General features: G+C 40.7%; 1 protein-coding gene across 1 annotated transcript in view; it reads right to left on the bottom strand.

Annotated features, from left to right (window-relative positions):
* The window catches only part of Lama4 (laminin subunit alpha 4), a 142,710-nt gene that overhangs the window by 34,513 nt on the left and 95,562 nt on the right, over positions 1-12,635 (bottom strand). Inside the window, exons 16-23 of the mRNA XM_021173805.2 lie at positions 10,538-10,654; positions 8,227-8,406; positions 5,794-5,933; positions 3,000-3,179; positions 1,981-2,126; positions 1,403-1,565; positions 894-1,027; positions 233-404 (exon numbers count right to left, since the gene is read on the bottom strand). Coding sequence (XP_021029464.1) covers positions 233-404; positions 894-1,027; positions 1,403-1,565; positions 1,981-2,126; positions 3,000-3,179; positions 5,794-5,933; positions 8,227-8,406; positions 10,538-10,654 — 1,232 coding nt within the window. The remainder of the gene's footprint in view (positions 1-232; positions 405-893; positions 1,028-1,402; positions 1,566-1,980; positions 2,127-2,999; positions 3,180-5,793; positions 5,934-8,226; positions 8,407-10,537; positions 10,655-12,635) is intronic.

The raw sequence follows: 12,635 nt of genomic DNA, 5'->3' as shown, positions 1-12,635 counted from the left end.
ATTACCACAACAGGTTTCCAGCTACAATGCAGTCATGTGGAAAAAAAAAAAAAAAAAAAAAAAGAAAAGAAAAGATTGCTTTCTTGGAGAAAAATAAATCCAATTTTGCTTTCTAAGCTAGGTATTCATAGGGTGCCCTTACCCTGGGGGTGGGTTGGGGCCTTTCCTGGGAAAAGGGTTAGCACAGAGAAAAGGAAGCTCAGGGGAATAGATAGGACTTTCTGGTACTCACGCCATTGACCATCAGGAGCACGAGGCCATTGTCAGCTGGTGTTCGAATTTCTATGTCAAAGCGAGTCACCTGACCAAACTTCCCTCTCCTCGTGATGTCCCTCACCACTGCATAACTGGAGCCATCGAAGAAGTAGCTGGCAGCCCTACTCTGAGTGAAAGCCAGTTTGTCCCTGGAACAGAACACAGGGTCACAAGAATGCTACAGGTTTGGCTATGCTTTCTGAGTGAGACTCTGGAACCCATTTTCAGAACATCTTCTGATGTCCTGATGGCATGCAAGTGAAGGAAGAAGTATATAAATAAACCAAATGGTCTGTTTTAAATGAGTTTCTCTCACTCTACATACTAGGATAGTTGAAGTCTTCTGGAACCCTCTGATCTTAGAATCTTAAATCAAGTATATATAATACACACACATATAGGTGTGTGTGTGTATCTCTCTCTCTATCTATCTAATATATCTTCAATATATATGTATGCATTTAATACTGTGCATGTTCATCTATGGTAGAGGAAAGGGAAAACATGTATTGCAGGCCTGGCATTTACACATAATTTTCCCAAAGAAGAGTTCAAGAACCTGTGCATTGGCTCACACTTGGCCTGTCCACAGCCTATGTCTGACTGTCAAAGGCTCTGAGCTCCTAACTGTCACTCACCTGGCACAGGGCACTGACTTTGATGGATCCATATTATAGATGTTCTTGAAGTTGTACAGGCTGATCACATCATTATTCAGAGTGGCCAGCTCTAGGCAGCCTGAGTAGCTGGGCAGGTTTAAGCTGGCAGGGAGCTGAACGACAGGGAAATAAAATCAATTAGTCCATGGTCATGTTTCATGGAGATGCTGCAGACAGAGAATGAAGCTGGCAGTGGATCAGAGGGGACCCACCCCGGTCCCTCTGACATGAACATCTCTCTATACCGGAGTTTACATCAGTATGACAGATGACTTAGATAAGCAGTTTCCCATGTCTTAGTGGAGAACTGGTATTTATTGAGTATGGATTATGTATACCACATATCCTTAACAACAAGTTCACAATGAAACCAGCTGTCATTCCTATTCTGTGAGATCTCATAGAAACATTTTGGGGTTATGGATTTATAAAAAATAAAACAAAACACTGTAGGTCTCCACTGATACAGATGCAGCTCGATAGCTTACCTTGAAGTTCGCAGGCACCCCACCAACGTAAAACACAGTGTCCTCAGGGGTCAGATCCAGCAAGGAGTCATCTCCTGCAAACTCCCCCTTCTTAATAAACTTTTCTTCTGCCGTGCTACTGAGACTGGGGACTGTCAAGAACACCTTTCCGTGTTTCCCTACCCTAGTGAGAGAAAGGCTTGCTTCAGCTGGAACAGTTTGCAGAAAATACTTTTATTGTGTCAAAATGCTAATGTCACTTCATCAAAAACAACCCAGGTTATTCGATTGTATCATATTGTCATGTACATACAGAAATATTAATTATGGAAGAAAAGTAGAAAAGCAGACATCTTACTTTTAAATTTTAACTTATGGCAAGGTAAAATGATCTGGTAATCAGGTTGCTATTTAGAAAGGACCTGTCTACTTTCTAGTTTTTTATTTTCTTTTATCTCATTCAGGTGTTTGGGAAGGAATATTGGAATAGGGAAGAAAAGGAGTAAGATGGAAAAGAAAAAAGTACTTATGGCATTCACAAGAAGAGTGTGCGTGTGTGTGTGTGTTCGCAAAGCCGTTTGCCATTGGATTCCCCTTACCTCTCAATCTTGACAATACTAAAGTAAGCGGGCCAGGAGCTCACAGGCTTGGAATCCAGGAGAATCTCCACATCTTTCATTCCCAAATTGTAAACGTATACCAGGTTATCATTTTTGATTGCCAGACCCATGTATTCTTTTTTGGCCTGAAATGTCAAGAAGTCACTTAAATGAAATCAATGAATCTAATGCACACAAATGTTTTTTTTTTTTTGTTATTTGTTTTTATTTCTGTAAAGCACAGTTATAGGTCCTAAGAGCTGCTGTATTCAGTCAACTTCCCGCCCAAATTACCACTTAGAGGTGCTGCTAGACTGGCATCTGCTCTCCATCTCTGCCCTCCCTGGGTCTGCATTGGGGTGTGCTGTCCCTGTGCTATCTATCTCTAAGTGCTTGCTGCATTGGCGCAGGGTGAAGAGAGGGGGGAACTACTGAAGGCTCATGGGAATGGCAGTATTGATGGCTGCCAAGGGTGTGCCAGCAGTGCCAGGGATACAGAGGTATCACGTACTTGACAAAACCAGTCCCTATGCATGTTTTTTTTAAAGATTTATTTATTCATCATATGTGTATACACTGGTAGCTGTCTTCAGACACTCCAGAAAAGGGCATCAGATTTTTGTTACGGATGGTTGTGAGCCACCATGTGGTTGCTGGGATTTGAACTCAGGACCTTTGGAAGAGCAATTGGTGCTCTTAACCGCTGAGCCATCTCACCAGCCCTGCTATGCATCTTTAAGCAGGATTTGGCACTAACAAACAAAGGCTACAGTTAACAAAGGCCTTCAAATGCTTTGTTTGGATTCATTCATATAAGTAATTCATGCTGGTAGAAAGCAATGCCAGAAATATGTCCCAGACCCCAGAATCTCTTACCCTTCAACCACAACTTGAGTCCTGCCATTAAAGTGATCTCTAGCCTTTACTATCAGGGTGGAAATTTGTTTGCTTTTCTCAACAGCTTTGTTCAAGTCAGAGGACAACTTTATCTCCTTCAAATCCCCACACTATGCTCTTACGTTTTTGCTTCCGAGGTAGAGGACAAACTGATCTGCTACCCAGGCCCCAGTGGGCTCTGCCGGCTTTGGAGGAGGCTTCATGTACAAGCTGATGGACGTGAAGGCCTTCAGGTCATCCACACTGACTTTGGGGTGCACTTCGACAGCTGACTGGCCATCAAACATCATGGAGACTTGGATCTGGAAATACATAGTTGTTCCACTGAAAGTGCTTTGAAGAAGAAAAGGGCAGAATGCTCTCCTCCAATTTTGGGGGGAACCCCTATTTGCTCCATCCCTTTATTTACTTCTATATTCTCAGAGAAAATATTTAGGGCAGATTACATGGGCTAAGAGAGCACAAGAGCAAACAGTGGACAAGGGTAGACACAACTCTCACAGGGAACTATACATTTAGGCTGGTGAGCTAAACCAGAGGAAGGAACACTTGACTGGTCTTGACACTGACAATTTATAATGACTCTACAATGTATAGAAGAATTAATCGTTTGGGAGAAGTATAACTCATCTTGGGTACTAAAGCTGCTGGAACTTTCTTCTCAAGGTTGTAATAAGAGCAGTATAGAATAAAGCTGTGAACAATATCCCCATCCACACCTGCACAGTCAGGGTCCTGGCACAGCCTCTGACTTTCACACATGCCATTTCACTTAATAACTAGGCAGTCCTATGTTACCCACTCAATATTCTTCTGTAAAATGACATAATAAACAGGCGGTAAGAAATAAGACGGTAGCTGCAAAGCACCTTCCAGCCCCTGGCTCTTGCCTCGTAAAAGTTGTAATAAGAAGTTCCTTAAGCCATTTCCTGTGATGTTTCTCAGAAAGGCAAAGCACTATTTCAGCACAGGTCTTAGAGGCCCAAGATGACCCCAGGAACTGATTCGACTTGTGAAGGATTTTTAGGGCATTTGACAACATGTATACCCACGCTGTCTGTGCAAACATTTCTGAATAATTAGGTGTATTTACATCAGCTAAAATTGACTGGGCTGATGTGGATAGTCAGCTAGCTTCAGATTTCATTCCCCAGTGCTTGGGGCACAGCTGTCTGCTGCTGTCTGTTGAGTAGAGATCAATACATCCCAACAATCAATCAAGCAGTGTGTGGGATTGAATCCTACCTATAGAACTGAGAGTCCGAGAAGGCTGCGTGAGAAAGCATCTCCCTTTGGAGCTGAGTAAGTGCCCAATAGGCAGTCTTTAGAAAATGACTTTTTTTTTTTGTGATCAAGACTCCAATGTTATAATTCAATATAAATTATATTGAACACTATCGCCAAGGAAACACTAACAAAACTTTTGTTTTTAAGATGCCTCTTTTTTTTTCTCTTTTAGACAGCTTCACTGCATTGTCCTAGACACTTCCTATGCATTCAGGATGGCTTTCAGTCCACAATCCCCTGTCTCAAACCCCCAAATTCTGGGATTACGGGTATGAGCCACCACACTCAGTTTAAAATGTCATTTCTTGATGTATTTTTAAGATAATATGTCATGAAATATTCACAGAACTATCCAAATAAGATAATTCATAAGGCAGGAGCCTTTATTACATAGTGCTTGAGAGTCACATGTAATTACCAAGAACAATCCATAGCACTATACAACAATTGATTTCTTATTCTTATTTCTATGAGTCCTTGGGTGTATGTTTGGTGGAGTATAATTGTCTTTTCTTCTTCTTCTTCTTCTTCTTCTTCTTCTTCTTCTTCTTCTTCTTCTTCTTCTTCTTCTTCTTCTTCTTCTCTCCTTCTTCTTCTTCTCCTTCCCCTCCCCTCCCCTTCCCCCCTCCCCCTCCCCCTCCTCCCTTTTTTCTTCTTCTTGAGACAGGGTTTCTCTGTGTAGTCCTGGCTGTCCTGGAACTTGCTCTGTAGACTAGGCTGGTTCAAACTCTGAGATCCACCTGTCTTTGCCTCCTGGGTGTTGGGATTAAGGTCATGTATCACTATGGCTGGCGCAATTCTTAATTAAGAAAATAAAGTCACATAATTTGGTTGTAAAAAATGAGGCTGATCGATAAATCAATAACAACAAATTAAAGAGAGGCCCAAGCATGAGTCCTCTTCTGGCACATGGGGATGCTAATTGGGTAAAGATCTGCTCTGACAATGCTGACTCCAGGTGTCTCATTGCCCAGTGGCCTCTGTAACAGAACCTAAGATGCTTACCTTTGCTTAGTTTCTTCCATTTGTGATTCATTGGTTAAGCTTGCAGAGCAATCAATAAAACTTTCACATACTATGTGTTGTACTAGGGAAGTTTTGCAGGTGGACAGATGGGCAAGACTATTCCATATGTTAACTGCAGTAACACAGCCATTAAAAATGAACAATTCTAACATCGAGTCTTTTGATTGATGCTTAAATGGATTTCTGTTGTTTATGAGCTTTTCTGACTAGAACTTTGTGGTTAATTCTGGCTCCACATCAGGATAACTATGTGACTTAAAAGATGATGAATGCTGAACCTTCCTTGGTTTACTTTTTAAAAGAAGATTTCTTTATTTGTATGTTTCCTGAGATATAATCTTGCCATGAAGCCCAGTGGCTGGGAACTTGCTGTGTAGGTGAAGCTGGCCTGCAACTTTCTGTGGTCTCTTCTTCCCTTTGCCTCCTTGTGCTTGGATTATAGTCATATGCCACCAGACCCTACAGGTTTACTGTCCAAAGCATCTCACGTGGTTCTAGTAACTAACATAATAGGAAGGTGCCAGGCCTCAGGAGCTGCTGAGGGTTGGAGCTCAGCATCATTTCCCATCATCCCCAGTACTGATGATACCTCTCACCACATACCTTGCTTGCGACACTCCTTGTTTGAGCAATGAGCTCTCGGATCCTCTGGATGCTGGCAGAAATGTTGCTTGCAGGCCGCTTCTGCTCCACAGTACGAAGCTGATCCAGAAGCTGGGGGACAACCTCGGTGAGATTTCTCACTGCAATAAGGAAAATGGGTCACTTGAATATTTAATTCTATTTTAAAAACCAAGTGAGGTCCAGCAAACATGTTACCTCTGATAGATCTATGGACATCATTTTTAACCTTATAAAATGAATAGCAGAGCTCAAGGCATAATCCATTCTGTTCTTTTCTGTGACATTTAGAGCACATATTGATTTATAAGTGGAATGCGGTGTGTGCTGACTTGCGGTGAACATTCCAAAGGGCAGGCTCCATGACCAACATACAGATGTTCCTTTAATCATATGCTTAGGCTCCACATGTTTATAATACAGACTAATACAACAGGTGAAAAGGATTATACTGATGTATATGGCTGTGGCTGCTGTTACAGCAGAGATGAAGTTAACAGAGGAAACAAGGAGCTTGAAGTCAAAGCTGTCTTTGCTATAGAGAGAGAGGGCAGCTTTGCAGCCTCTGATGAGGATCCAGGCAAGGGGATATGGCAAGCAAGACTCTTCTGCTGATAGAAAGCTATACAACACAGACTTCTCATCCTCTTCACAGAATCTTATATTATGGTATGTTGTTTAATTTACTTTGTTTTAAATCACCAACTACTATTTGAGAAAAACCACAGTAGCTTGAGCCAATTTCATTCGGCGCTAGCTTTGGTGCTTATTATTACAACATGGTGGTTTGAATAGGAATGACCCTCGTAGACTCATCTGTTTAGTGCTTGGCAGAGAGGGAGTGGTGCTATTAGGAGGTGTGGACTTGTTGGAGGAAGTGTGCCACTGTGGAGGTGGGCTTTGAGGTCTCCTATGCTCAAGTTTTACCCAGTGTGAGCTCCTTAGCTCCTTTTCCATCACCAAATCTACTTGTGTGCTCCCATACTTTCTTCCATGATGATAATGGACTAAGCCTCGGAACCTGTAAGCTAGTAGCAATTAAATGTTTTCCTTTATAAGAGTTACCTTGGTCATGGTGTCTTTTCACAGCAATAGAAACCCTAACTAAGACAGAGAACTCAATAGTACAAATGAAAGAAGATGAAAATAAATTTAAAACAGATAGAGAAAAAAAATGCAAACGCTGAATAACAGACCAGTCCCCCACCCCAGAAAGACCAGCTATGGATTCATGACTACTGTGAACTGAGAGGTGTTCTGTAAAGCTACCCTGGAGAATAGTTTGTAGAGAATAACTAGCAATCCCAGTCACAATTTGTCATGACAGTGGTAGACACTGATATCCAAGAGATTATGAAGATTCTGAGTAAAAATGTGAGCATGGAAAAAAGACATTCTCTGTTATTATGTGATTTTAAACCACATATACCAAACTACATTAGGTAGACATTAATAGATATAATTTTCATTGCTATAAAATTGTATATGTGAATTGGCCAACACACATAGTTGATATTTGTTGGCAATAATCTGATTCACTCAGGCAAGCACAAAGCGAATGTGAGTTAGTGAGAAGATCAATGCCATTTACTAGATAGTTTTTCTTCTAAAGTAAGACAGTATTTTTTTTAATTGGGTATTTATTTCATTTACATTTTCAATGCTATCCCAAAAGTCCCCACACGCTTCCCCAACCATTCCCCCACCCATCCACTCCCACTTCTTGGCCCTGTCGTTCCCCTGTACTGAGGCATATAAAGTTTGTATGACTAATGGGCCTCTCCACTGATGGCAGACTAGGCCATTTTCTGATTCATATGCAGCTAGAGACACGAGCTCCAGGGGGGTACTGGTTAGTTCATATTGTTGTTCCTCCTATAGGATTGCAGATCCCTTTAGCTCCTTGGGTACTTTCTCTAGCTCCTCCATTGGGGGCCCTGTGGTCCATCCAATAGCTGACTTGTGAGCATCCACTTCTGTGTTTGCTAGGCCCCGGCGTAAGACAGTATTTTGCTATAGTTATTTAATATTTGATTAAACTTATGTGCTAAAAGATCAGTCTTACATTGATAAGGATATTTGCTACCATTATAAATGTTGCCATATAATAATAATAATAATAATAATAAAACCCACTTCATCAATTTAACTACGGTATTACTTCTACCAATGCACCTATCTGTAAATTTATGTATATATCATGTAGGTACATATATAAGTGTCTAGAATCCAGATAAATTTATACTCTAGGTAAACTCAGATGAGCAGAGTAAAATATTTCTCTTTTTCTAAACTAATTTCTACAGCTTTCCAACCTGAAAGGCAAATAGCACACACTGTATCTTATCAAAAACTGTGCAGAGTTTAATGACCAATTCTTCAGGCAGGCAAGATGGTAAAGCTTGCAAGAGGTACCTGCATCCCGAGCAGAGTCCACTGCAGTGTTATATGCAGATGAGTCAAAGGTCTGCAGGTTCTGGGACCAGTTGCTGAGGTTGTTAGCCATTGGTGTGGTAACCTGTTGGACAGCCGCTGTCGTCTTGTTAGCTTCCTCAATGAAGAGCTTGGACTGGCCCAGGCGCTGGTGGGCGTCCCCTGCACACAGAGTAGAGGGATGTTCCCTTTACTGGAGAGCATGGATGGATCTCATTGTAAACACTGGGGTCAAATGGACCTCAAATTTTGGGCTGTGAAAGGAGACTAAGACGTTTAAATATATGACGACTGTGTTATAAGTTATAAGAACTGGACTATGATAAACAGCATTGATGCGAGTTGGTAAGACTCTGCAGTCCTGATAATACAAAAATGATTGCCTAAAATGTTTTAAAATTAAGAAGTAAATTACAAAACCAAACCAATAACAACAGTCAGCAGCAACAAACAAGAAACCTTAGTATTTATTTAGGTTAGTAATCTGGTTTGAAAGTGACAGAAAATGCACACAAAGTTTCAGCTTCTATGTTGTTCACATCTGAACTTCACCATAAAAGCCTCTTCCTTTTATGGAAAAGTAATTTCTTGTAGAAGAACTTTTGCCATAAAAAATGATGCTACATTTAGAACAGAAGTAAATAATTAAGAAAAGGTTTTTCTTTTCAAAAGAAAAACATGGCTCAGAAAAGCTTTAATGTTAAGATCCAAGTTTCACTAAAAAAAATTATTACATATTTAGGATGGGGTTCCCCAGAACCCACATGAGGTCAGAAGTGGTAGTGCACATTTGCAAGCCAGAGGCATAGCAAATTGGCAAACTGACAGAAGTATCCCTGGAAGCTTGTGAACCAGCAGGGGGCAGCAGAGATTACCACAAGTCTGAGACCAGTGTAGCTAGGGGACATAGGAAGTTCTAGGCCAGCCATGGCTACATGACCAGGCCCCTGCCTCACAGAATCAATAAGACAGCCAAGTGTAGTGAGACATAGCTGTAATCTCAGTCTTGAGGTACAGGCAGGGGGATCAAGGCAAGTTCAAGGCCAGCCTGGTGACCTTAACATAGTGAGTTCCAGGAACTTGAGACCTTGTTTTGAACAGCACAGACTGAAGACCAGTACCTGAGGTTCCTTGACTTTCAAAGTGTACAGTGGAGTCATGACCTATGATATATGCTCTCTCTCTCTCTCTCTCTCTCACACACACACACAGAGGCATACATTGTACACCCAGATAAAGCTTACTGCACATTTAAAATAAAGATAATGTAAGTTTACAACTACACATTTTTTCCTGATGATGGGATTATAGGTGATTTTTTTCTTCTTTTATTCCCCTCTCTAATGTGGGTTTTCACATTTTTTCTATAAGGGTAATTCACTACTTTTGTAATAAAAGTACTTAGTTGATATTTCTAACTTCAAGTTTTTAAAGTGAAGAAACATTTTGTTTAATCCTCTGTGCTCCAGATCTGGCTGGACATTGGTTTGAATCCTGGATTTCCCTCCTATCAGCTGCACCCATTGGAGAAAGTTTCCCAGCCTCAACAAACCTCAGGATTCTCTTCATCTGGAAGGCAAACTGTGACTCTGGTCTCTACAGCACAGACTCAGCAAACCCCAGTCAGTCATCTGTAGCTCTGATTAGGCTTTTCAGCTCATGCACACTCTCCCGGCCAGGGCTCCTTGGTTCCGAGGCCAGCTCATGTCAGCACAACACAACACCCATATCCAGCAGCCAGCGGCACCCAGGAAGGCACATCTGCGTCCAGTCACAGCCTTTCAAGACACCTTGACTCAGGTCCCAAAACAGGCAAGAAACTCTTGTTTCTCTACTTGGCATACTGATCTCCTTGCTTATTTGATAAGAACAACTTGACATCTAACAGAAGGATGCTGTTTACAGTGTGTGTGTGAGGGGGGTGGTGGCAGAGAAATCTAATGACCAAATTAGGGCATGCTGCAAGCAAGGAACAACGTTCAGAAGAGAGGTAACCAAGCAGTATGAACAGCACGATCCTACTCAAACACATGCAGGCATATGCATGCGGCACAGAGCAAAAATGGAAAGAAAGCTCTTCATTTAATGCTCATCTCTGGGTGATATGGTTGTAGCTTTATTTCTGAGGGTAGTTCTTGGATAGTAATGAACTTTTTTTTTTGGTCAGGAGAGAACAAACACCCTAAGATGAGTAGGGAGCTGATGACAAAGGAGTCACCTAATCCCCCTTTCCCCCAAGGCTGTTTTACACCAGTGGACAAACACACAGGACCTTGAAGCTCTGGATCCTTACCTCTCTCTGTTGCCTGTAGCTGCTTAACAGCATCATTCAGTCTGTCTCTGAGGGCGCCCTTCCTCCACAGGGCTCCTCCCACACGCCTGCTGGTGTCAGCCACTGCTTCATCATTGCCTGTGGAGAAGAAGTGGAGAAAAGTACCAGGTGGTCCATGATGCCTGAAGGAAGCCTCCACCTCGGCAGTGTGACCTCTGACTTGTATAGTGGATATGGAATACTCTAGCACTGTTGAAACACATGGTCTGTTCTGGTAAAAGGAGTTCAGAATAAGAGGTCCAGGATAGCTGAAAACTCCTGACACTGGTTGGGAGTGACTTAGGACGTCATGATGCTAATTTTTTTTTGAGAAACAGAGCAAAGCTGTGACTAATATTATCTAGTAGCACAAATGATAAATTAAAAAATTATCTATTTACATGATGATACATGGTTATAAGAGAATCTGACTATGCCCCTGCAGTTCTCTCAATAAAATTTTTATATGTCATGTACCTAAGACATGGCACAGATATATATGCACAGCTTGGTGAATTTTTACACAGTGAACACAAAATACAGCCACATGGACGCCATCAAGACAGAATGGTATGAGCACTCGCCAGGCTCCTGTGGACTCTGTATGGTTAGCCAGAGACCACCACTATTTGGAGTTCAGTCTCTGTCTGCCATTATCTAGCTTTGAGGATTTATTTTATTTTTATTTATGTGTATGTTTGTGTCTCTGTGGGGGTATGTGTACGGTACTGCGTATGCTCACAGAGGCCAGCAGAGGGCATCGGCTCCCCTGGAGCTCCTTAGAGATTGTGAGCCACCAGAGAGCGACAAGCTGGCATTCTCTGCAAGAACAGTTTGTCCTCTCACCTGATGACCCATCTTTCCACCTTCTTCACTTTGGAAAGATTTATTTTATTTTTAACTACATGTGTGTGTGCTGGAGGGTATGTGCGTGTGAGTGAAAATATTGTGTGGTTTTAAATTTGGTGTGTCCCCCCAATGACATGACAAAGTACTATGATTTTTATATATTTGTTTTGATATCTATAAAGTCATGTCTTGATATCTTTTTTTCATTTTCATTAGCATCTTCCAATTGCAAAAAACAATGGATTTCATTGTGACATTACATACATGTATGTAACATCCCTTGATTATCTTCAATCCCATATTATCATGTCCTGACCTCCTCACTGTTCCCTTCCTCTACCCCCAGGCCCTCTTCCTTTCACGTGGCGTCTCTAGCATTTTGCTTGTCTTTGATTAATTATCATATATATTATTATAAATATCATCATTCATTACTGTATCACACTTATAGCTGTACAAACACAACCACTCAGTGTATTTAGTGTTACTCACATGTGTTATCATTTAGATACTTTGCTCTTACTTTTCAAGACTGGCTACTGGAATTTTCTCTCTCTTCTTGAGGAAATTCCAGAATTAGGTCTATCTATATATCCACAGTGTTACAGTGTTTCAACTAGCATTGTATTGCACCTATAGATATATGGTGTAGAATTGTCTATTTCAGAGTTGAGTCTTTCAGTAAATATGGTATCTATTGTTCTTTTAAACTTTTACTTAAATATTTCATCTGTATTTTAAACATATTTATTGCACAAAATTCTGGGTTCTACTATTGAGCATCTTTATTGTCTTTTAGTAGTATGCTCTAGTTTTATATGTACCATTCTTATTGAATTCTATTAATTTTTCCCCTAGGTATTTGATGCTACTGGAAACAGTATTATTTTTAAATGCTAATTTCCAGCTTTTTTTTTTTAAAACTAAGCTAGATATTTATGTATAGAATTAGTAATGGATATAACCTGTCTTTGTTTGCAGTCTCATTGGAAAAGCCTTTTAATATTTTATTATGAACATGTTTGCTGAATATTACTTGATTATTCTTTATTAGATTATGGAAATTTTCTTCTGTTCTCTGTTTACTAAGAGTTTAAAAAATATTGGATTTGTGTTGTTTTATTAATGAAGTGAAGTGGGTAGGAAGGTGATCTGGGAGGAGTTGGAGAAGGGGAAGACTGATATATGTATATATATATGTATATATATACATATATATATATCCTATAGA

Source organism: Mus caroli, chromosome 10 (assembly GCF_900094665.2).
Source record: "Mus caroli chromosome 10, CAROLI_EIJ_v1.1, whole genome shotgun sequence".
Taxonomy (NCBI): Eukaryota; Metazoa; Chordata; class Mammalia; order Rodentia; family Muridae; genus Mus; species Mus caroli.
Note: the sequence above shows the minus strand (reverse complement) of the source record. Positions and strands in the feature narration are given on the sequence as shown.